This window comes from Dendrobates tinctorius, unplaced genomic scaffold, assembly GCF_039654945.1.
Source record: "Dendrobates tinctorius isolate UK_male_01 unplaced genomic scaffold, ASM3965494v1 ptg000070l, whole genome shotgun sequence".
In the NCBI taxonomy this organism is placed as follows: Eukaryota; Metazoa; Chordata; class Amphibia; order Anura; family Dendrobatidae; genus Dendrobates; species Dendrobates tinctorius.
This window is the reverse complement of record NW_027361738.1, coordinates 16397412-16423769: the sequence shown is the minus strand read 5'-3', so window position 1 is coordinate 16423769 and position 26358 is coordinate 16397412. Positions and strand designations below refer to the sequence as shown.

At 42.1% G+C, this 26358-nt stretch overlaps 1 protein-coding gene across 2 annotated transcripts; it reads right to left on the bottom strand.

Moving 5' to 3' along the window:
• Positions 1-4678: 4678 nt before the first annotated feature.
• TOMM7 (translocase of outer mitochondrial membrane 7) lies at positions 4679-26074 on the bottom strand. Of its 2 annotated transcripts, none has more exons than XM_073581434.1 (3): positions 25871-26052; positions 14589-14637; positions 4679-5874 (listed from the first exon to the last, which is right to left on the bottom strand). In XM_073581434.1, exons 1-3 carry the CDS (start codon positions 25971-25973, stop codon positions 5859-5861), a joined length of 168 nt encoding a protein of 55 aa, XP_073437535.1. In that variant the 5' UTR covers positions 25974-26052; the 3' UTR covers positions 4679-5858. The 2 variants fall into 2 exon arrangements, with proteins under 2 accessions (XP_073437535.1, XP_073437534.1); XM_073581433.1 differs by lacking the exon at positions 4679-5874 and adding an exon at positions 5909-6285 and having other exon boundaries at positions 25871-26074.
• Between the last annotated feature and the right edge of the window lie 284 nt (positions 26075-26358).

The following is a 26358-nucleotide window of genomic DNA, read 5'->3' as shown; positions in this document are numbered from 1 at the left end:
TGACAGCGGTAGAGCAGGCAGCTAAGGAGCTACTTGTGTATCTACAGGGCCATCATGTGCGAGTGTTCTCCAACAATCAGGTCACCGTGGCTTATATCAACCACCAAGGCGGGACTCATTCCAAACCCCTGATGAATGTGGCAGAACGGTTGTTCCGGCTAGCAGAGCAGCATTTTCAATCTTTAACAGCTCTACATATAAAAGGGAAGGAAAATATCACAGCAGATTTCCTAAGCCGCAATCCACTAAAACAAGAATGGTCCCTAAGCACCTCCATCTTCGACCTGATTGTACAAAGATGGGGACAACCAGAGGTACACCTCTTCGCTACCAGGGAAAACAGAAAATTAAAACAATTTTGCTCCCTAAATCCCAGAGAGAACCCCCTGGCGGTAGATGCCTTTCTGATAAAGTGGGACTTCGGGCTAGCATACGCCTTCCCTCCCCTATCGCTACTACCCCTGGTGATGAAGAAAATCAGGAGAGACAAAGCAAGGGTGATAGTTATCGCTCCATTTTGGCCCAGGAGGGCTTGGTTTTCTTGCCTCAGGACCATGTCAGTGTCCGACCCTTGGGTCCTTCCGGACATCCCGGATCTCCTATCCCAGGGCCCTGTGTTCCATCCTCAGGTGGCTGGCCTACATCTGACGGCGTGGAGTTTGAACGGACACTACTGAGAGAAAAAGGCTTCTCCCCAGACCTGATTAGCACCCTACTTAAAAGTAGAAAAGTCATCACCACCAAAATCTATGTCAGAATTTGGAAAAAATTCCTGCAGAACTCTGGAGTGGTTGCTGGCGCTTCAGCACCTGTAAACCAAATCTTAAGAGTTTCTTCAGAAAGGTCTGGATATGGGGCTCTCCACTAGTACCCTTAAAGTACAAGTATCAGCCTTGGGGGCTCTTTTTAGCTGCAACATCTCGGGTAATTACTGGATCAGTAGATTCATTAAGGCAGCAGGTAGATCCAGGCCAATAGCGAAGGATAGATTCATGCCGTGGGACTTGAACCTAGTCCTCACGGCTATGACAGAAGCCCCATTCGAACCTATCTCATTAGCTTCCATAAAAAACCTGTCCCTCAAAGTAGCCTTCCTGGTAGCTCTAACCTCAGCTCGTAGGGTAAGCGACATCCAGGCATTATCTAGACGTCCTCCTTATATACAGTTCAAGGACGATAGGGTAATACTCAGACCTGATCCGGCATATTTACCTAAGGTAGTCTCCAGCTTTCATAGGACACAGGAGATAGTCCTTCCATCTTTCCTCCCTAATCCAGCTAATGAGAAGGAAGAGAAGCTTCACACCTTGGATGTTAGGAAATGCCTCATAGAATATCTGGCAGTTACAGATCCCTGGAAAAAAGATAATGCCCTGTTTGTCTCTCATCGTGGCCTTAGGAAAGGTTGTAGAGCGTCAAAAAGTACACTAGCCAGGTGGGTTAGAGAAGCGATCTCAATAGCATACACCTCAAAAGGCAGGTCGCCACCCCGGAAGCTGAGGGCGCATTCCACCAGAGCCATGGCGACCTCGTGGGCCGAAAGGTCAGAAGTGTCCATTGACCAGATATGTAAGGCGGCTACTTGGTCCTCTCCGAGCACCTTTTATAGTCATTATAGGCTAGACTTGGGTGCTTCCAAAGACCTCTCTTTTGGTATAAGGGTACTGCAGGCTGTAGTCCCTCCCTAAATAGTTTTACTCTCTGTAATTCTCTCAGGTGGTGCTGTTAACGGTGTTTTTCGGAGTCCATGACAGCACCCGTACATTCCCTCCCTTTAGTTTAAATTTGGGTGTGCACTTCTTCCTCTTGTATGTACACTGGTAAAGAATAGTTGTGTAAAGTACTGTATATAATTTTGCTATTAACCATTGTGGTCCTCTTGTGCTCTGTAATCCAACTGATGCGTGGGAGAGGTGCCGCCCTTTTGTATCTGTAGGTTTCCTGTTCCTGAAGGGCGGATCCCCTCTCTCAGGTGGTGCTGTCATGGACTCCGAAAAACACCGTTAACCGGTGAGTAACTAAGACTTTTGTGGAATAACTATGATTTTTTTTAAAACCAGCTTTCATGTGTCTTGGCATGCTTACCACCAGTCTTTCACACTGCTTCTGGCGCAAAAATGTAAGCAGCTCTTCTTTGTTTGATGGCTTGTGACTATCCATCATGCTCTTGAATACATTCCAGAGGTTTTCAATGGGGTTCAGGTCTGGAGTATGGGCTGCCCATGACAGGGTTTTGATGCGGTGGTCTCTTAATTTTTGCAAGAGCTGTATGTTTACCTTACCTATCCAGCAGTTTTCAATTCCCTCAGAAAACACCAGGTGGAGATTAGCTGCTGTGATGTGTCCCATATACAGTAATTGTGGTCAAAACTAATGAGACGGACACAAATTGTGTTTTTCGCAAAGTTTGCAGCTTCAGTGTTTTTAGAACTTATGCAAATTGCAAAGCCAAATCTGAATTTCAATTTCCAGACACAGTGTTTCAAGGTATTGCCCTCGTCAGTGCAAAGTCTGAAATCTGATTTGGCTAGGAGAAATGCTAAGACTGTGATCTAAGGCAGGGTTCCCCAACTCCAGTCCTCAAGTCCCACCAACAGATCATGTTTTCAGGATTTCCTTTGTATTGCACAGGTGAAGCAATTATCACCTGAGCAGTACTAAGGAAATCCTGAAAGCATGATCTGTTGGTGGGCCTTGAGGACTGGAGTTGGGGAACCCTGATCTAAGGGGTAAGGTTTCTCATTGTGTAGAGTGACATGCCAGGACTGGCACACCAGTATGAGAAGAATTAAACGCCTTCCATGCTCCTCTGGGAAATTAGATATGCAAATTGTCTCTTCAGAGAGGAAGAGGACTTGAACTCTAGTGCCAAGTATTGGAAGTAGCAATCAATCTCATACTTTGCACTGATGAGGGGCAATACTCAAAACAGTGTTTGCAGACAGATTCTGATTTGATTTTTTTTATCCTAAAGGCCCCGTTACACACATCAATGTCCCAGCGATCCCACCAACGATCCGACGCGGATGGGATCGCTGGGACATAGTTAACTGATCGCTGGTGAGCTGTCACATAGGTAGACCCACCAGCGAGCAAGCTGGTATCCAATGTAAACAGCGGATATCTAAGAGCCCCACGGCTCTTAGATACCCACTGTTTACCTTGGAAACCAGCTCCCACGTGTCGCTGATCGTTGCTCTCCCGCTGCCACACGCAGTGATGCGTACTGGCCAGCGGGAGACCAACGATCAAAAAACGGCCCAGGACGATCCTACACGATCAGAGATACTGGCGCACACAGCGAGATCGCTGTGGCGTCACAAAATCCGCAATCTCGCTGTGTGTGACGGGGCCTTAAGTCACATAGCAAGATTCGTTAAAGGGTCAATATTGACTTTTAGGATTGCTACTTCCAATAGGTGGCATTAGAGTTCGAGTCCTCTTCCTCCCTGAAGAGACTATTTGCATATTTAATTTCTCAAAGCAGCATGCATGTCATTTAAGTATCATCATCCTGGCGTGTCAGACTTGGCATGTCACTCGCCACAAGGAGAATGCTTACCCATTAATACTTTTTATCAGATATTTATATGGTACTGAAGTAAAACTTATGTAAGTAAAGCTTTCTCTTGTAAGATTTTGATAAATGCAGTAAGTTTATGTAAAGACTCAAAAATAAAGGTCAACACTGTAAATATTTTTTTTTTCTTTAAGACTTTTGCAATTTGTTTTGGTTTACTGGAAACATTGAAATTTTGGGTTCATGTGGAGGAACCTCCCAAGATATTCCTACCGTACAGAATCTGTGGTCAATCCTCAAAAAGTGGGTGAACAAACATAAATTCTGATAAACTGATCAGGCACATTGAAATGCCAGGAGTCAGGATTTGGCCCAGAAGCTGATATCCAACATATCACTGCTAACTGCAATGTCTACAAATAAAGGTTATCTGACAAAGATCTTCCTCCCTTCTTTATAATGGTGGATTGGATGATGAGTTCATGGCAGGTGGTGGGAAAGAAGTGGCTCATAAGTAGAGGAATAAGATTTCTCTGATATACTACAAAGTTTCTTATATTTGCCTGTATTGATTTTTGAAAAGATTTTTGATACAAGAATGACCATTTACACAGTACTTACAGTGCTTGTAGAGATGTCAGTAGACTTGTTGCAACCTTTAAAGGGAACCCAACAGGTCATACATGCTGCCCGATCCACAGACACCACATATCAAACACTGGCTCCATGATTTCAGGCAAGTATGCTTGACTTGAAAACACTTTCAGAGGAAAACATACTCTTAAAAGTCGCAAGGGACCAAACTGCCCTGGAGACTCGTAGGAAAGACAGGTCCCCAGTGTCTTCTCGCATAGAGTGACACGTTTCTCCCGCCGTGCATGTATGCGGAGAGACCTGTCAAACACTGGCAGCAGGCAGAAACTGCCCGGGACCAATCTTTCCATATAGTCTCCGTATGGCTCGGTCCTCACTAGATTGTAAATTTTGAAGAATATTATATCATACAGCCGATATCTTGTACATGCTGTCTGTGGATTGGAAAGCATGGATCAGCCATAAGGTTCCCTTTAAAAAAAAAAAAACACTAAGAAAATATGAATAAGTATTATAGCTGGATACAAAACACTGAGCGCTCAAAGGACAACAGTCATTCTAGGATGGACTTACAGTAATTACGCTAGATCATTTATTTCATGACTTATACAGATTGTACAGCTAAATATAATGGTAGATCCTCCAATATCTTACTTGTAAGTGCAGAATTGGCTGCTTGAAGGTGCAGACTAGAGTTGAGCGACTTTAGTTGGACCGGGTTTCATGAAACAAAATTTGTTTCAGATGAAACTGGTCCGACTAGGGCAAAAAAAAAGTCGGGCGTTTCATCCAAAACCCGACCCCAATGCAAGTCAATGGGGAATAAAAGTCAGCATTGAGTGGATGAATGTTATCCGCTCAATGCCGACTTTTATTTCCCATTGGCTTACATTGGGGTCGGGTTTCGGACGAAACTCCGACTTTTTTTGCCTAAGTGGGACAAGTTTCATCTGAAACAAATTTTGTTTCATGAAACCCGATCTGACTAAAGTCGCTCAACTCTAGTGCAGACATATTTTGTGTGAATACAAGTTATTCTTTCAACATGGTGCTTTTTACCTGATGAAGACTTTGGTTCAAAGTTTAAAACGCGTTAGTTTAACAATTTTAATACTTTATTGAAGTCTTTTGTTTTACTTTTTCGTAACCAAAAATATGCTAATCTGAGAAAAGAACGCTCTCCACATTCTGATAATACCTGCGGACAGCACCTGATAGAACCATATTTTCCTACTACTGGAATTCATCTGCTTTACTTTACTCGCAGTACCCCAATGCAGGGGGATTCGGATAAAGAGGCAGCCAGTGAACACAGAATTGTGCTATGCATTATAAAATCACAGGCGAGCACAGACATAAGCATCCGCTCTTCTCTCTCTTTTAACCTATTGGTGTTTCACTAGGGAACATCTCTCTCTTCCCTTTTTTTTTGCACATTGCATTCATTATTCCTGCAACACTGGCATTCTTTATTAATATGCAGAATTAACATCCAATGCTCAAGGTTACATATAGAAAGAAATGTACAGCAGTAGGTAAAATGTTTAAAATTAAAAAGTTTTCACACTTCAGCTGCGACTCCGCGGACACTGTACTGCATAAAAATAACTTTTAAGAAGACACGTCACAGATCCAGGCCATATCAGTCAGTAGAATCGCCCACAGTTTACATTTGGTCTTTGATGTTCACTTTCTTCTTCGGTGCTTGGTTTTCATACTTCACGTGTCTGTGATGCCAAAGTCTTCATCCCCATAATAAACTACAAGAGAACACAATGTATTGTTATGCATGATCGGTCGTTTAAGCCCCCATTGACTTATAATGGGCGAGTCCGGTTCAGAATACAGAGTAGGACATGTTGCAATTTTACAAGTGCCGACCATCGTTCATGTGAACTAGCACATTGGCTGCATTGCTCAATTTGCCGTCTGTACGATACCAGTTTTGCATATGGACGGTTAATAGGGTCATTAGAACGAGCCATAAATGTGCTACCTACACAAGCTCTCGTCATAAAGGAGAAGGATTTTAATGGTTTCGATGCTGCATTCGTAAAACAATGTGGCATCAGCAAATCAGCAGCTTCAGTATCAAATTCCCCTTCACTTCTCTTTAGAAGTGACATTACAAATCAAGGGCTTCCATTTACTTCTGTTTGTTGTGGGGTTTTCTGGAAAAAAAAAAAAAAAAAAAAAAAAGATAACCTCAGCAAAAACTCATGTAAAACCGCTCGCTATAATGAGGTCATGGCTAAATGTAAATAATGCGGAGAGGTTCCCTTCTCGATGCAGAAAGCCTGGCTTACTTTTAAAATTCCCTATTTTGTAACCAGTTATGAGGAAGCTAACAAATAATGACATAATAATGGCACTGGTGATACGGTCTTGAAGGGAACGTGCCATGAAACGCCTCTATCGTGGCATCCAGTGATGCAGAATACCCAGAAATCCAGCACTAGGGAAAACCATTTCCAGTGTTGGCTTGCCAGGAAGCTGCAATATTGGTCAGAATTTATGGGCCTGATCTATGGATCTGCAGAGGGAAGTGATGGTTGGGTCTGCCTTCGCAGCTTTAAAACGTACTGAGTAATAGCAATGTTAAAGCGACCCTCCACACTGTGCCCAAAAACTGACCATATATTTTTTTTTTTTTTTTTTATTAATGTCACCCTATCTGGTGCCCAATTCGATGCCGGCTGCCCCCTCTGCTCGGTTGAGAGTTTTTCGTCCTGCTTCCAAAATGGCCGCTGCAGTGACATGAGGAGCGCAGTGCTAAGCTTACACCATTCCTCCCCTGCCTTTCCTAGCCCAAATCATAGAAAAGGCATAAGGAGGCGTGGGTTCAGACTTGACACTCCCCATGTCACTATGTGGCCATTTTGAAAGCACGACGAAAGAAACCCGTGGTAAGCAAATGAGAGAGCCACCAGGTATGGAGACTGTCCATGAATAATGTACGATCTCTTTTCATTCATAGGATGAGCGTTTGGTGATCATTTTAAACTACGTGGCTCTTTTCAATTGGTCACACTGATGGCTAATTCTATAAAATAGGCCATCAATGTTAATTCATTTTAAAATAGTCTAAATTGGCACCAATAGTAAATATTCATTTTAATGCAACACACCAGCAATTTTATTTTACTGCGGGAGTGGTATTACTAATATAACTTCTCTGCCCCTAGAAAAATACCATTTTCTGCTGTTCCCGCTCCTGTTATGCCATCTTGTCACCGGAGCTCCTGACTGACCTGAAGTCCTACCTAACAGTCACAAGTTCACATCGTAAGTCTACGGCAGCTTTGTTCTGGCTCCCATAGACTTACATTGAGAAGGGACTGCCAGCAAAAACACTGGAGCAATCCTGCAGGTCACAACCTGCAGAAGACGACCAGAGCATCACCAAGATGCCAACCGTAGCGGCTGGTGAGCATATTACTAGGGTCAGGAAACATACATTAATGACTACACTTAAAAAAAAAAAAAAAAAATCTGAGTGGTGCTTTAAAAGAGATCGGTCACCATATTTCACAATACAACATACATAAATTATTAAAAGTCTGCATAATCCTTATCTCTGTTGAAGAGATATTTGCTTGTAAAGTTTAGATTATCAATGGGGTGTTGCCAGAGATTCGTCTTTGGGGGGCATGAACTTTTTTTTTTCTACTGTATAACATAGACCAATCATAAGCAGGGAGCATCATGTAGAGGAAAAAAAGAACATGCCCCCAGAAGGCAAGGAGAACATGCATTCTCCTGTGAGATGTAATATAGACAGCCCTGATCTCTGCAGCTACTGTGTAGTACAGAGCAGAGCTGAGTGTGATTACAAATACCTCCAGCTTTCATCTAAGCAGTCAGTATGGGGGGGGGTTTCAGAGATGACAGCGTTGTGAAATAAGAGCTGCAGTATTGTTTGTAATCACATTCAGCTCTGCTGTACTCCCTCAAGATGAAAGCTAGCGGTGCTTGTAATCACACTCTGCTGTACTCTACACAGTGAATTCACAGATCAGGGCTGAGACCAGAGCTGTCTGTCATTACGTCTCATAAGACCATGCATGTTCGTCTGATATTCAGGGGAGTGTTTTAAAGGCCCCCCATCACCTGTCCTGTCGACAGCCATATCAACTGACTCTCCCATACAAACTATCACTCAGCCGAGTGCTCCTGTGTTCTCTATGAAAAAGCCATCGGCTGACACGTTGGCCAGCGGTTTATCTCCGGTTGAACAATATGATCGGCAGTCAGAAAACAGACATGTCCAATCAACATCGTCCTCAATCGGTTGGTCTTATCCCCATACACATTGGAATCTTAGCTGAACCCATGGATCCTAGCAGTGTCGGCCAACATTAGTCTAATGTGTATGGGGGCCTTGAGATGCAGAAGCTTCAAGCGTGAAAGAATTATTCATGAGGAAGAATGACTTCTGTTATTAAAATAATTTCCTGTAATACACAAGCCCAAAGTTAGATTGTTTCTATTGATAGATAAGCGCCAAAGTTATAAACGACATCCACAAACAAACTAAAGTTCAGACTTCAAGATGTGAGATACAGTTAGGATTATGGTGGGAGTTGGTGTCCTACATATTTCCTGTCCATTAATTCCAATGAAAGACACCGTACACCCCCCACCCAGGAAATGGATAACAACAGTGAATGGTCTTTTAATGTGAAATATGGGAATTTTACAAAACCTTTTCTAAATATTAATAAGTTTGTGGCTTAGGAAAAAGAAAAGGAAAAGCTCTATATACAAAAAAAAAAAAAAAAAAAGTGTGGTGCAAAAGCATAGAATCCACTAACACCATTACAGTTCAGTTTTACAGGATTTAAAAAAAAAGTTTCCCTCCTTACGGTCACCTTTTAAAAATTAAAAATCAAAACTGCAGTTCTTACTGCAAAATGGAGTTTCCAACTGCTCAAGGATTTGGTGTTACCGTATATTTCCATGCTGTCAAAGGAATAGTTTATACAACATGCAATCCTTCATCTCACAAGCCAAGAATGATTCCTAATGTTAACTGTATCCTACATAGTCTTGCGAATAAGTACAAAAAAAATGTACAAGTGTGTGTGCACAAAAAAAAAAAAAGCATGGTGGAACGGTATTTGTGGTGTCCAGCAAGTTTTATACTAGAAGTATTTTCAGCACATTTACATAACAAATGTGCAACCTGGATACAATAAAAAAATGTATGTAGTGTGTAACATCTTTTGTAGGAGGGAACATACTACTTAGGCATATGCCAAGTGGCCACTTCTGGATGTACTACAGCGAGAAAGAAAGCGCACGCAATAGGGTGACCCTATTAGAGGTGAAAAATATCTGAAAAATAGCATTGCTCAAATAAAATATGGGGCACCTCCTTCAAAATATCAGTCGCTGATGCCTCACAGATAAAATTCCCCATTAAAAAGGAAAAAAAAAAAAAAAAAAAAAAAAAAAACTTTAAACAAGCTGCACGGCTGCTCTCGCTGCTGTAGCAACAGAAAAAAAGGTCTCTTTCATGTTCTGGAGGTTTTTTTATTACATAAGAAAGACACCAATTCAGCGATAAAACGCATAGTTAATATAAAAAACTGCAAGAATTATTTATTCAGCCAGGCAGCCCACTTAAAGTGTTACCACTTCTGAACGTAAAAGTTCTCCTTATATTTGCTGAATACCAAAAAGTCCCTCTACAAAATCTTACATATGTCAATTGATGAGACCTATGTCACAGACACGTGGTCAGCCTGTACGCTAGAAAACACCATACTGATGGCATACAGCAGAGATGGCAAGAATATGCTTTTCAAAAGCAGGCAAGAAAAACCTTGTGTTAGTTTTATGTGTGAGGCCTTGCAATTTGTTTAAGAAAATATGTTTTATGTTTTTTTGGTGGCCACTGGTTTGCCCAATATAGTGGCACTGCAATGGGCACGCCATCGACTCCTATTTATTCTAATTTTCTTTCAGTGGTTTTGTCATCTCATTTAAATACAGTCCTTTAGCAGATCCACCACGGCAGCAGCTGGCACTTCGAAAACCAAATTAGGAATTATCGGAGACCCCAGATTTTCTCTTTAAGAAGTAGAAATGAAAGTTACGGAATATTCTAGCAAAATGCATCAGCACACTACAGATATTGAATATATAAATTCCACTATTGCCAAAGACATAAAAATGTTGGGTACTTAGGTAACTTTTCTTTTTTTTATCTAAAAGTGTGTAAGCCATTTACAAAACATGGTAACCTCATGGATGGACCCTAGCTTTCCTGACTCGCCTTTCCCTGTGCCCAATATGTACTAGAGAGGGGGAATCACATCCAGATAAGCACTTATTAAAACTGAACAGGGGAAAAAGAAAAGGGTGCATGGCCCGGGGTCAGCCATAACCTCTCCATCCCAATGCAAAACATATTGACAAGGCCAGCACTCCTGCAGTTTTAATAGAAGGCACAGGTACCCTAGCCAGTATACAAACATAAGCTAACAAAATGCATCAGTACACTGTAATTAACTATCACTAGTGATACCCACATAGAAATGTTAACAGTGTTTTGTGAAATTAAACTTGTTACAGAATGGAGGTAACAACAATTTAAGAGCAGCCAGTTTTGAGATATTGCTCCAGTGGGAGATTACAAATGTGGGCACTGATCATATTGTAAGGCTGTGTGTGAAAAGACTTATGTATGGGATCAATGACTCGTCCCCTTTCTTATAGGCGGCTTATATTTCTGATTTTATAATTTTGCCATCTGCTTTTATTATATGCTGCTTTTTGAATATATTTAAACTGCAGCTGCTTATTTTGTTTGCCATCTTAGGCAGGGTACACACTTGCATTCAGCAAGAGTGCAGAGGGCTCCGTACTTCCTCCCTTAAGCCCTGCCTACTTCCGTACATCTTCCCTTAAGCTCCGCCTAGTTCCGCATGCGTCCTGCGTATCTATCTTTAACATTGGGTACGCCAGGACATGTGTTGTATGCGGATGCGTCGTTTTGACGTGCCCGCCGACAGCACAGAAATGCAACATGGTGCATTTCCATGCGATCAGTGGGCACGTCAAAATGCTGCATGCGGACGCATCCGCATACAACGCATGTCCCTGCGTACCCAATGTTAAAGATAGATACGCAGGACACATGCGGAACTAGGCGGAGCTTAAGGGAAGATGTGCAGAAGTAGGCAGGGCTTAAGGGAGGAAGTACGCAGCCCTCCGCACTCTTGCCAAATGCAAGTGTGTACTTAGCCTTCGTATTTAACTTTTGTATCTGCTAATGATGGCATAAGGACACTATCCCCGGCTGTCAGTGAGAATGCGCAATATGGGATGTGAAAGTGAAACTGCCATAGACTGTCATTTCTTGTTGAACCGTTCCTACATTTAGATAATTGGACACCAATAAACATTTCAGTGGGAGCCGAGGTTTTCCTTCTCCACCGGCGGTATAGCCCTCTAGAAGCCCATGGATATGTTCAGCATATAGGCAAGTAATCAGTCACAAAATGTCACAAACTGCACAGAATCTACTTTCTACACAGTGACTGCCAAGAATTCAAAGGGTCAATGTTTAGGTGGGAGCATAGACATCAATTTTAGACATGTGTTTTAAAACTAAAGCCAGAACTTGGCAGAAGTAAACTTTATTTTATGACCAAGACAGATGAAAATGCCCCAAATCTATGAAGAGGCATGCACTTTGAAAGTGTAGCCCAATTTACTCTCTTTACCTTTTAGACGGGCATACGAAAGTCTCAAAAAGGTGTCCAGGCAGAAGGTATTTCATGACCCATTTAGTAGATCAGTGATGGACCACCACCGGTCTGCTGCAGCTAGGTCATGAATACCATAGGCTAGGACAACCCATTTTAATCAACCTTCCTCCTTTGTGACCAGTGCAGCAGAGTTCAGGATGTCAGAAGATGATTAATCTCAAAGCGGGTCTGTTAGAGCCCAAGACTAGTAGAAACTGAAAGAAAAAGAGCGCAATAGGGTCTTACCCGAGAAAACAAAGATATAAAACAATGATTTATACTCACACTCTGCAGGAGAGTATCAGGCATAAAGGAACAAAGGTCAGCTTGCTGCACATCCAAATGACCACGCCGTGGCCATAAATCTTCAGATTCAAACAGGGAATTTTTATGGAATAAACGTGCGCTACCAGACCATCACTCCTACAAGTTGTGTGGTTAATACATTTATTTCCCTACGCGTTTCAAAGTTAAAAACTTCTTCCTCAGGGGATGATATGTACAGACAGGTATAGACAACGCCGGTTTTATACATACACAATTCAAAAATTGGCGCCAAGAGTCACATGTTGCGAGAGAGAAAAAAATCAAAGGTCATCAGTGTTACGATGTCAAGCGGTATTAAAAACTTATTCTTTACAACAAATTAATTCTTTACAACAATCCTTTTCCATCCATAATTTTCTTTTCTTCTCTTTTTCTTTTTTCTTTTTTCATTTAGTCATCTGAAAATATATTAAAAGAATTAATTTGTTGTAAAGAATAAGTTTTTAATACCGCTTGACATCGCAACACTGATGACCTTTGATTTTTTTCTCTCTCGCAACATGTGACTCTTGGCGCCAATTTTTGAATTGTGTATGTATAAAACCGGCGTTGTCTACACCTGTCTGTACATATCATCCCCTGAGGAAGAAGTTTTTAACTTTGAAACGCGTAGGGAAATAAATGTATTAACCACACAACTTGTAGGAGTGATGGTCTGGTAGCGCACGTTTATTCCATAAAAATTCCCTGTTTGAATCTGAAGAGCCCAAGACTAGAATAATTAACTTAATGGAAAACACTGTAAATTTGTTAATGGAAAATCTGAAGGAAAAAAAGTTATTTGTTGACATCTTGTGAAATGTTTGAGTTTCCATTTAAAAGGGATATTAGATGTTGAATAGGATGTGTTATAAGAGAATTGTATTGTGCAACATCCTCTGTGACACAGTGAATGCAGTTTTCGGCTATTGTTAGAAATTACAAGTTTAATTTGCAAAACCAAAACCGCGATAAGGGAAACCTCCTCTGGAGATTAATGAAGAGGCAGAGAAGGAAGATCCTGATGCAAATAAACGTGTTCTGCAAATTGATAAATGCACAAACCGAATTTAAGAAAAAAATAAATTTATAAACCATGATTTTCACCGACATTTCATAGTTTCGGGCAATACGCAGAATGTCACAGAATAAAAAAAAAAAGTGGCCAAGTCTTTTACTGTTCCCTTTAACTAACAATGGCTGGACAAGATTGAGCTGTGAGATTTCTTTCAAGTAGACACATTCAGCACAATCTCTTCAGGGTATGATGATTTCTACGGGTCCCCAGATCTGTAGACATACAAAGCAAATGTCATGTATTTGCCCTATAATCTGCAGATGAAATATGATTTGGGACCTCGTGTTTCTGCTGGGGCACTTTATGCTCCTGTGGGTTAGTTAATGGAGCTAATTTGCGTGCATCTACTTATTGAAAGCCATGCCCATCTAAAAATTTTCCTATGAAAACAATGGTGCCCAAGATGTTATTGCCGCACAGCTTCTGTCACTGACCCTGCTTCTGTCTCCGTCCCCTGATCACGTACGTCTCATTTTAGAGAAAAAGATGGCGGTGATGGAAGCAAGGACTATCACAGCGGCCACTGAAAATGTGGGCAGCAGGCACAAATGAATTGTGGCAGCGGTCACTGCAGGTGCTGTCACTTCTCCATCTTACCCCTGAAACAGGAAGTCATCTGGGGACAACAGTGACAAGATGTTTCAGAAAGGGGTGATAGAAGCTGCACAGAAGTGACTACAGGGCCATCTTACCATTATGTCCAATTTGGAGACTTCGCTCAAACGAAATGGCACAGGCCGAAAAAAAAAAAAAAAAAAAAGGGGAAATATACCTATTAGCTATGTAGGGCATGCTATAATAAAGCAAACTACAAATGTGGTTAGGGCTTAAAGAGATCGCTGCGCGACCAGCTCTACCCTCGCCTACTGTATCCTCACCCATCCCTTGTAGAATGTGAGCCCTCGCGGGCAGGGTCCTCTCTCCTCCTTTACCAGTCGTGACTTGTATTGTTTAAGATTACTGTACTTGTATGTATTATGTATACCCCTCCTCACATGTAAAGCACCATGGAATAAATGGCACTATAATAAATACATAGAGATATTTAGAAAGGACATTAAAGATATCGGGCCACCCATTTAAGTCCGACTAGGGGGGACTTAAAATGGTGTTGTTCACTCACACAACAGACCGCAATATTTCAGTAATGCAGTCAATGCAGCTGACACTTTCTAGGCATGCAGCAAGCCACGCTCTTATACCCGCCTCAAACTACGGAGCGCCACAGCTGTAAATAATAACAAATGGCATTATAGGGTTAATCATTAGAACAAGACGAGCGAAATGACATTAGGTATTGCAACGTGACATGCACGGCTGTGTACTACGTTACCTTAGTACGCTGGGTTCTGGCATGCCGGGGTCTGCTCCCCTCTTGAAGCCTGGAAGAAAAAAAAAAAATAGTTGATAAGATTTTACAGAAGTTACAATGGTAGCTAATCTACCACACTGATGCATAAAATGCATCGATGCATATTTCACAAAACTTTTTAGCGAATTGTCTGATTAATGGGCTTATTAGTCATGTGATTGGCCAAAATCTGAGCATTTTTAACCAATATATTTGATTAGTAGTTTATAAAGAGTCAGCTTTTCCGAGCCCCCTGTGCATGCCCCCAATGAGTATAGCAATCATGTACAGTATGTGGTGAGAGTTCTCATAGGACATGGTGGGCCCAAAACACAACATGTATTCCAGCAGACTCTAAACGTCTACATGCTTGAATCCTTTATACTCTACCAGAGGTTGGGAGCATTTCTGCAGTTTCCCATAGAAATCTTTGCTACCTGGGCAGTACAGCTGCACCCGGTGCCCAGACAGCAGATGTAACATAGGGCCGGGAAATGTGTATGTGACATAGGAATTTTTGGCTGAAATGGCTGCGGCCCTCTCCCTAATAAGGAATCTGTCACTAGGTTTTTACTACCCCATCTGAGAGTAGCATCATGTAGGGGAAAAGACCCCACTTCAAGTGATGCATCACTTACTGGGCCGTTTTCTCTGCTGCAGATCTAGCAGTTCTCTAAATGCTGAGCTCTGTATAACCTCACCCATGCCACTTATTGGCAGCTTTGTGTATTCTGTGCAAAGGCAGAAAGCGCCAGCCTGTGATGAAGTTCAGACGTATGGTGAACTACATGGAGAAGTCATTTTATCAAAATTACAGCAAGTAGCCCAGTAGGTGACATCACTAGAATCTGGTTGGTCTAAGCTCTCAATATCACTCCATCCTTCTGGCTGTTACAATCCTAGGACTTTCCAGACGTTACTACCCAATTTAACATAGATCTCTACAGTCTACACCGCTGTGATTGGCCTCGGTCGGCTGGAAGCACTTTATCTGGCTCTGCCATACAGATGAGTGCTCTTATGAAACAGATATGGCTGGAAGATCCAACCAACATGTGCCTTCCCTTCATTGCTGTGGAGTTGTCATTATGTGCTGTAAGCCCAGGGCTGTGGAGTCGGTAAGCCAAACCTGCGACTCCGACTCCTCAATTTCCCTTACACCGACTGCGACTCCCACACATATTGCTTATATTTAAGTGAAAAATTTATTGTAGTACAATGTGAACCTCAGACATTTAATCATTTTTATGATCCAATAATCAAGTTATTTAGATAGAACAGAATATATATTGGTGTACTACCCGGTTTTCATTCTTTTTGGTACAGATACGATATGGATAGACAGATATGGATATATAGATAGAGCAGATTTCTAATCTGCTTTTGCTATTGAAAACATTATCTATGAGCTCAAAAACCTTTCAGGTGATGCAGTTTTTTAAAAAGATGATCAGCTTTTGCAGCTGAAAAACGTATCCTCAAAAAACACAGGAAAAACGCTGTGTGTGAATGTAGCCTTAGATCAGGAATAGAACAGCCATTTATAGGACATTTCATAACTTTCCCAAACTCCTATGAAAAAATATTCAGCAAATCCTGCATTGAATTACTGTACCCAAATTATTATATATTTTAGGAGTCGGAGTCGGTCCATTTTATACCGACTCCAACTCCACCAAAATGAGCACCAACTCCACAGCCCTGTGTAAGCCACCTGCAATTTTGCAGCTTGCTTTATGGCTATGCATCACAAATGCCGCTCATCATTCACACTATGCGAACATAACCTTACTATGGACTCAGGATTCCAGTGTACCAGTCATTTCAGGTGACTGTTGAAATATTCATCCTTATTTGACTTGTATCTCACCATTTTTCTCCTATGTAGCTCTCAGTTGTATTTGCAGATGTCTCCACCACTAGCTCAATGATATCCCCTATACATTACAGACTTGAGGGATTCCAGCTTTCTTTTCTATTTGTGGCATATGTTCAGAAGCAGTAGCATTCAGGACATTAAAGGGAATCTGTCACCCTTTTTTTTTTTTTTTTTTTTTACCTATCAGCTGCCGGCATTGACATCAGGGGCTTATCTACAGCATTCTGTTGAGAGCAGAGCAGAATACTGCAGTGCGCAGGTGCTGGACCTCTCTGAACTTGCCTGCACACTGCAGTACTACAGGAATGGAAGAAGAGGACGGCATCGCATGAAGATGGGAGGCGCCGGACCGGACTGCAACACCCATCGGACCGGACCACCCACTCCGGAGAGTATAGCCTAACGTGTTTTTCTTATCTTTCAGGTTACATTGGGGGCTGTAGATAAGCCCCTGATGTCAATGCCGGCAGCTGATAGGCAAAAAAAAAGGGTGACAGATTCCCTTTAAACAGCAGTATTGAACAGGGTAGTGGTGAATCCAGCTCTAGGATAAACACTTACTAGAAAACAACGTCAATCTGTGCCTCCCTCTGCTCCCACTCTTCTCTTCTCCATTGACTTCAGTACACGACATGTAACATGGTCCCTCAGTGAGCTCGCAGTCCAGCTGTGACTATGTCTGAGGATCCTTGGGGTACATTTACCTCCAGTTCTCTTTACATGAATACAATTGCCCCCGTGTGAATTGATGGAATCCAAAGGCTGCAGAAATGGCTTTCTGTAACCCTTTTGGGAATAAATTGGAAGTGCCCAGTGTCAGGCAGCTGCCACAAAAGAAAATAGGGTCATGGGATGCATTATAAGAGGTCTGGGGACACGCGATGAAAACATAATTCTCCCTCTGTACAAATCACTCGTCAGACCACACTTGGAGTATTGTGTGCAATTTTGGATGCTGGTGCTCAAGAAAGACATTACTGAACTTGAAAGGGTTCAAAGGCGGGCTACTAAAATGATAAATGGAGTTGGTTCACTACAATACCCAGAAAGGTTATCAAAATTAGGTCTATTTACTCTAGAAAAGAGAAGACTTAGGGGAGACCTAATATATATGTACAAGTATATCAGAGGGCAATACAGAGATCTCTCCAATGAACTTTTTGTACCAAGGACTGCGACAAGAACAAGGGGGCATTCTCTTCGTTTGGAGGAAAGACAATTTCTGCACCAGCAGAAAAGAGGGTTCTTCACGGTAAGAGCAGTGAGGCTCTGGAATTCTCTTCCTGAGGAAGTGGTGATGGCCAACTCACTGAATGAATTTAAGAAAGGAATGGATGCTTTTCTTGTGAGTAACAGTATAGAAGGTTATGAATAACAGAATATTATAGGTAGATGGTTGACCCAGCTTAGGGGAAGGAATTTTTTCCCTATGGAGAAAATTGGCTTCTACTCTGTGGGTTTTTTGCCTTCCCCAGGATCAACAATGCAGAACACCTGCACTAAAAATAGGCTGAACTAGAGGGACATAAGGTCTTCCTTCAGCCTTCAAAACTATGTTACTATGTTACTAATAATACAGTTTTAATCTTTTTTCTCAACTCAGTCTTGGTCATGCTGGTAATTTACAGTTTATACATGAGAGAACTGAAAAAGCATATGCCAGGAAAGGAAGGCATGAAGTGTGATATTATCACCTTTTCAGAATGAAACCTCTGAATTCCTCTAAAGCTAAAGTTTGGTAAATAAAGAGCTGCCTATAAATTATCTTGCTAAAGCGTGAAATTACCGTACTTTAATGCTACCACATGCACATTTAAAGGGGTATTCCAGTCTACAAAAAGTATCTGTCATCCACTATGTAAGTGGTCATTTTTACATACCGTAGGTGTCGCTCTCACAAGATACAATTTTACAATGGTAATTTATGAATCAATATTAGAAAGTTCTTACAATATCATATGGTTCTAAACAGAACATCAAATCAACAATGTGAATCCAGACAATCACCACGGTCCAGAGCACAAAACATGAACCATGAAAGCAATTGGTTACGTTTAAAATCATTTTTATTAATATTAAAAGTTAATGAACCAATTTAACAGCAAAAAGTCACATCAGGTGCCTCTAAATTTAAAGGAAACAGAACCACCATGCAATGTATACATATAAAGATGAATATACCATCCAATATAGATTACATAGAAAAAAAGAGCGCTCACACTCTGTTCCCCATAGAGATTCATTGTATACACTCTGCAATAGCGCTTATACTGTTGTTTATAGATTTATTTTATACACTGTGTAATAGCGCTCACACTTTGGTCCCCATAGAGTTACTGTATCCATTTTACATTTATTTTGATACGGATAATTTGTGTATACTCTTTTACATTTGTTAATAGGGGATTTTATGTAATAGCGCTTATATTTGGCTTATTAGATATCTCTATAGTGACCTTATATTCTCTGCCTACTTTTTCCTTCCTAACAGGTAAAACTTTATCTTTAGGGATTTTGTGCATATATTTCTTTTATAGTAGAAGTTCTTGAGTGATAATTCTTAGCACAAAAAGACAATTTATATGTACTTTGCACATTGATTTGTGATTGATTTCATCTATACATAGGCCTTTGAAAGATATCCAATATGAAGATAAATTATTAATTTAATTACCTTTCTCAACTATAGTACAAAAAGGTTTTTTTTCTATGTAATCTATATTGGATGGTCTATTCATCTTTATATGTATACATTGCATGGTGATTCTGTTTCCTTTAAATTTAGAGGCACCTGATATATGACTTTTTGCTGTTAATTTGGTTCATTAACTGTTAATATTAATTAATAAAAATTATTTTAAACGTAACCAATTGCTTTCATGGTTCATGTTTTGTGCTCTGGATGGTGGTGATTGTCTGGATTCACACTGTTGATTTGAGGTAATTTATGAATACTGCATTTCATCACCAAATACTAGAAATTATAGAAATAAAGAGATTTTCACGCAAAGTCACAAACACCGATTACACAAAAACAAAAAATTATCTCCCACCACAGCTTGGACCCCCCTTCAATTGTGGCCAGGAACTGATGAATGGAGCAGCATGCACCCTACAGAGCTATTACCTGTGGACAATGACAGCAGAGGACAGCACTTGGCCATCTTCACAAGTGCCACAGACTTTGAATGGAGCAGCAGGGCGCATATGCAAAGGGTCTTTCCACATAACTCCTCCGGGCCTCAGTCGTGGGTGATTAGTGCGAGTGCGCTACAAATCTATCAAGGTGATAATATCTGCAGACAAGGGATACCCCTTTTACAAAGCTCCAATTAAAATTATAGAATATTCAACAGTGGCTTGCAAAAGTATTGGGTCATTGTCTTCTTAGAAGGTGATCCTCCGTCCCAGTCTTAAATCACTGACAAATAGGTTCTGCTGAAGAATATCTCTTTATTTTGCACCATCCATCTTCTACTCGACTGACCATTTTCCCTGTCCCTGCTGGCAAAAAAATATCCCCAGAGCATGATGCTGCCACCATGTTTCACTGTGAGGATGGTTTTCCACCTGTGCTGGATTGGCACCAGATAGCGCGTGTACCTTGGTGGCTAAAAAGTTCAATATTGACCACAGCACCTTGCTCCATATATTTGGGGAGTCTCCCACAGGTCTTTTGGTAAACTCAAAAGAAGCTTTACAATTTGTGTGTAAGTAAAGGCTTTCTTCGTCCCACTCTTCTATAAAGGCCACCTCTATAGACTGTACCACTTATTGTGGCAGTATGGATAAACTCCAGGCTCTGCTTGGGAACTCTGAGGCTCCTGCACTGTGACCTTTGGTCTCTGAGCTGCCTCTCCGATTTATGCCCTACTTCCCGGGCTGAGAATTTTGGTGTGCGGCCCTCCCTTGGTAGGTCTGTTGTGGTACCATGTTCTTTACATTTCATGATAATGGATCTGATGATATTCCAGGAGATCAAAAGAGATTGGGATTTTTTTTTTTTATTATTTATTATTTTTCATTATAGAATGCAGTAGATAAAACCTGAAAGGCGGTGGCCGCATCTTACAGCGGCCAAAACAGGTGACAGGTGCACTTTAATGCTGTTGCAGCCTCTGTGGCCTTTCAGAAAAGGTAAAGTGTATACAGTATACTGACTGACATGTGACACTTAGATTGCTCACTGGTGGACGTCTTTCACTAAGCATGTGACTTATGAAGGGAATAGCTTGCACCAGGAATTTCCAGGGGCTTCACAGGAAAGGGTGAATACATATGCAGATGCTATTTTTAGCTATTTTATCCCATACATTTATTTTTTGCCTATATTTTTCTCACTTCACCAACGTAGACTGTTTAGTGCTGATGAATCTCACAAATATCAAACTAGAAAAATATTTAAACAGAGGTTGTAATAAGTGATGAGCAAACGTGACTGGATAACGTCTGGTGTTAACAGTGTCTTCGGGGTGCTCGAAAAATATGTTCAAGTCCCCGTGTCTTCATATCTCACGGCTGTTCGACAGCCGCAACACATGCAGTGATTACCTAACAAACAGGCAATCCCTGTATGTGTTGTGGCTGTCAAACAGCCGTGAGATATGAAGACACGGTGACTTGAACATAGCATTCGAGCACCCCGAAGACACACTTAACACCTGAGCATGGTCAAATAACACCTCATCAAAGTACGTTTGCTCATCACTAGTAAAAAGCAAAGGGGGAAGCATATTTCCGCAAGCCACTATACAAGGCTAAAAAAATCAAGTCCCTTGCTGTTCCAGCACCTCTTCTCCGGGTATATGGGTTACAACCTCTGCACACATTGGGTCTTTACCACTCTTCATCATGGAAACAGGATTATTTTTTTTTATGCTGACCTCCCCAGATTTTAGAATAATTATTTTTGCCGAGTTGCTAAATGACTTCCTTTAGTGACGCAGGCACCTGAAAATCCGCTGAGAACATATTAAGGCGTCTGAAATACAATTATGCTACTGTTTGAGCGTTAACGCCAGAATTTGTTATTTTGTGTAAAAATATAGATGTCGTCGTGGTTAACCTCCCTCTCTCCCCCAGTAATCAGTCCAATGATGCTTCATTTGGTAAGTCATGATGGCATCATGGATTAATTTGCACATTCTCTTGATGTCCAACCATTACCAGGTCATAGGATTTGATTGATTTCACCATTCTGCAGAAGGTAAACTGCTTATTCATTGCAAACTCAACTGTATTACCATATGTACATGGTGCTGTCAATCACAGACACACACACTATTTGGCTGGAAAAGGTCACTTTTCCATACTTTCATTCTTCATATAAACTTCCATTTCATTCACCACTTCTATATTCTAGCACAATTTGCAAACGTCTGCAAGAAAACTTCTTCCTGCTTACTAGCCAGCTCGGTTTTCCATGACAGTAGGTGGATCAGTGATGTCTCTTCTTCCCATCAGTAGACAGGAAGGGGGTTGTCCAGACCCTATTTGCCGTCCAATACCCAAAATGCAGAACCTGAGCCAAGTCCAGGATTGTTGTTAGGGGGATGTGCACACGTTGCGTATTTGGTGCAAAAAATTCTGAATCTCTTGGCAAGAAAAACGTGTTTTTGCTGCATTTTGTTTTTACATGCATTTTTGTTGCGGATTTTTCCCCCCTCACTAGTATGGGTGAAATCTGCAGCAAAAACGCTGAAAGAATTGGCATGCTGTAGAAGCTTCAGGATTCTCATTCACTTTCCTAACATCAGGAAACCCTTCAGGTTTTGTAAAAAATCTGCACTGAAAAGTGCAGCAAAAACAAAATGGGCACACAGCCTTACATCACTGCATGGAGCAAAGTATTATCGTGGGTTGTCATGTATCTAAGAAAACATGCAAGGCTCTAATGGCAGACAGAAGTACGCTGATGGTCAGTCTACCACTGAACAAAACTCCCGGTGAATGTCTGATGTGACAACAAATACATAAACATTTTAGTCCATGTCGATCATTAGTCAAATTGGTTATGAATGTTCATTGACACTGGGAGAAGGGCTTACAGACTTTTGGGGAAACTTTAGCGAATATACTGTGAACATTCTTTCATGATTTATTTTTTGTGGATTAGTCTATCAGTTTTAAATATGCAAATGGTCTCTTCAGAGAGGAGGATGACTTGTACTCTATAGCGCCACCTGTTGGAAGCAGCTATCCTACAAGTTACTATCGATCCTTTAACGAGCCTTGCAATATGACTTAGGATAAAAGCAAAAAGCAGAATCTGAATTTGCAGACCCCCAATCGCCCCTCGTCAGTGCAAAGTATGAGATCTGATTTGGTTAGGCGAGAGGCTAAGACTGGGATCTAAAGGAGTAAATTTTCTCCTAATGGAGAGTAACATGCCAGGACTGGCACGCCAGTATGAGGGAAAATTAAAGGGAACCTGTCACCAGTTTTGTGACATAGCAGCTAAAAGTATCACCTTATTCAGGGTCTGCGCTGCACTCCATAAATCCATATATAACCCCGACTCACCCTGTATACCCCCGAAAAACTTTTCTAATTTTTCCCGTGCTGTACGGTAATCTTCTTGCTCCAGTCCGCTGAGCGTTGCTCATCCATTCCCCGCTGCTGCTCGCCGTTCTCCTGCGTCATCCACATCACTGTGCTACATCTCGTGCCTGCTTAGTTAAAACAGAAGTGTGCATGTGATGGCAAACGCTTTCCCAGTACATGGAAGTAGTTCCGGTACAAGAGCTGGAAATACGCGTGCAGAGCATGCGCACTTCTGTTTTTTGGCTTTGCCCGCAGTTAAAGCATACTGTGCAGGCGCGAGATGCAATATTTCTGCGCAGGTGCGAGATGTTGCACAGCAATGTGGATGACGCAGGAGGTGTCATCCGTGTCAAGATGGATGATGGCGACCAGCAGCTGGGGGGGAGGAATGGCTCCATAAGTACAATAAAGCACATACGCTTTTAGTGCATTTAATGCGGTGGAAATGCATCAAAAACGCATGTAATTCGCACCTAGGTATGTCATTAAAGTTTTCAGAGTCAAATACCAGAAGGTATCAAGGTTTTTTTTAACCCCTTCACGACCTTGGGGTTTTGCGTTTCCGTTTTTTGGCTTCCCTTCTTCCCAGAGTCGCAACTTTTTTTTTTACTTTTCAGTCAAAATGGCCACGTGAGGGCTTGTTTTTTTGCAGGACGAGTGGTACTTTTCAACTACAGTATTGGTTTTACCATTTTGTGTATTGGAAAACGGGGGAAAAAAAACCTCAAAGTGCGGTGAAATTGCAAAAAAAAAAAAAAAGTGCAATTCCACAATTTTATTTTTTTTTTTTTTACCATGTTCACTAAATGCTAAAACTGACCTGCCATTATGATTCTCCAGGTCATTACGAGTTTGTAGATACCAAACATGTCCAGGTTCTTTTTTAAGTGTTTAAAAAAAAGTCCAAAGTTTACAAACTTTAAAAAAAAAAAAAAAAAAAAATGGTGCCATTTTCCAAGGCTCATAGCGTCTCAATTTTTTGGGATCTGGGACTGGGTGAGGGCTTATTTTTTACGTGCCGAACTGTTGTTTTTATTGATATGATTTTGGTGTAGATACAATGTTTTGATCACCTGTTATTGCATTTTACTGTAATGCTGCGGTGACTAAAAAAACATAATTCTGTCGTTTTGATTTTTTTATCTCGTTACGCCATTTATTAAATTAATTCTTTATATATTTTAATAGGTCGGGCGATTCTGAATGTGGTGATACCAAATATGTTTTCAATTTTTTTTTACTTTGAATGGGGCGAATAACTTACATTTTTAATGATTTTACTTTATATTTTTAAAAGCTTTTTTTTTTCACTGCCATCAGTATTCTCCATAGGAGGCAAGAAGCTGAGAATATCCAATCGCCAGGGCTTCAGCCCTGCTATGCGTAACTAAAATGATCATCTGCTATGAGTTACGGCCACAAGGTATACTACCGGTATGTATGATTTTATGGGGGTCAAGTCCCAAAGACCTATCCTTAGGATGGCCAGCAACCCCATCGTTCATCTGGTATAAGGCAGGATGTAAAATGGATCCATTCACCGTGTAGCGGCTGCTGCTAACTGCACATCAGTTCATGCTGTAGATCAGGGATCCCCAACCTGCAGCTCTTGGATAAGTGATGTGGGGCCGGCAGCTGTCTGCCATCTTGGTCCATTAGCCAACAGCTATGCAGAGCAGGTCTCCGGGTGGTAACTTTTGTGAATAGCCCCGCACAGAAGAGCAGAGCTGGATGCACTATACTGGCCTTGGCGCTAGCAAGAAATTAGGTGCTGGACAGAGGATGATACTGTCAGACAGAGAAAGTCCTGGATGCAATAGTGTGGTGGGAATGAGGATAAGGTGGGACCCCCTGGGTGCAGGTACACTGTCTCGGTGTGATTCCTGTAGGGAATGTTGGCTGTCATTATACCAAACATGGGGGTTCTGGGTGTCACTACTGTGGGGGAGGGTGCTGGATGTCACTATTCGAGGGGCTCGCTCTAGATGTGGCACATGAGTCTCCCAAGGTAAAGAAGGTCGCATCACTGCTGTAGAGGACATTAGCCGCAATTCTGTGCAGCGGCCACTACACCAACCTGAGCCGCGCTGTCCAGATCCAGTCACTGGCTGCCGGCAGCGCTGATCGGCGGGGTCTTCTATGACCCTAGCACCTTAAGGTACTGTCAAACTAAGCGATATCGCTGTGTCTGATACTTACCTACGACTGCGCGAGAACGTCCTGGACTGTTTCTCGTCGTCAGCTTCCTGCGGTGCTTCCTGTGGAGAGACGAGCGACGAGCGTGGAGCCGGGCAGGAGGACGCAGGATCGCCTATTGTGACAGGTAAGTAGCGACCCCCGACCCCAGCGATGTCGCTGGTGAGATCTGCCTGTGTGGCAGCTCACTAGCGACCACTTGGCGATGTACCAGCGATCCTGACAGCGTCATATCGCTGGTCGGGATCGCTGGTGCATCGCTAAGTGTGACAGTACCTTTATGGGCTGAGAACACCCTCACTGGTTCCTACACAGCGATGTCCCACAACCCTATACTCTGTGCAGGGGATACATCACCTCATAACTGGCTCTGCAGCGCCACCATTCAGAGGTTCTGGCATAGAGGCCTCCATAGATTACCTGAATGTGGTGCAGACCGCAGACATCAGCACAATTGCACCAAAGGGACGGAGAGAGGAAACCATGGGTCTCGCTTTACTGCACTGCTGCGCGAATACTAAGGCACAGGCCGTATTTATCGTTGAAAATGTGATCACAATACCGGCGCATGACACTGCTAGCACACAGGCAGGCTGGGACTTACAGTTCCCCAGCAGCTGGGAGGGAGACAGAGGTGACTACTGACCCAAATACAGGACGAGGGGGATGAAGCCCCAGCGGATCGTGAACTGTCCGCACTTGAACACCTTCTGCAGGCGCTGCTTGGCTTCCTTGCTGAGTTCAGGCATGGCTGGCGGCTGCAGAGGGCACGAGACAGCAGGAAGGAAGCGGCCGGAGCGGAAGTAGTGCGCGAGCGCGGCGGTACAGGAGCAGAGGACGCGGCCAATGAATTGTGCTACTGCGCCACCTAGCGCTCGGGGGTGGAAAGTTCATGCAGGAAAAAAGCCCACAATACTACTGACTGTGAGCTGCGCGCGGATGTCCTCGTGTAGTTCCCGCTCACTGGAATTTGTGATCGAAAATGTATCGAATTTAATATAAATGAATAAACAATATATTGATATTTATTTACAGCATTTGTTAGTAGAGATATAATCAGCTCACTTTATCAATGGAGAAGATCCTCTGAGCCAGGCTCATCAGCTAAGCAGTGAGCGACCCTGAGGGAAGAGG

Bases quoted from the DNA above. Each gene is read 5' to 3' on its own strand.
- TOMM7 (XM_073581433.1), bottom strand. From the start codon at position 25,973: ATGCCTGAACTCAGCAAGGAAGCCAAGCAGCGCCTGCAGAAGGTGTTC. The intron at 14,638-25,870 runs GTCAGTAGTCAC...TTTTTCTTCCAG, and splicing joins CCCCCTCGTCCTGTATTTGG to GCTTCAAGAGGGGAGCAGAC. The intron at 6,286-14,588 runs GTAACGTAGTAC...TTTTTTTTCCAG, and splicing joins CCAGAACCCAGCGTACTAAG to AAAACCCCACAACAAACAGA.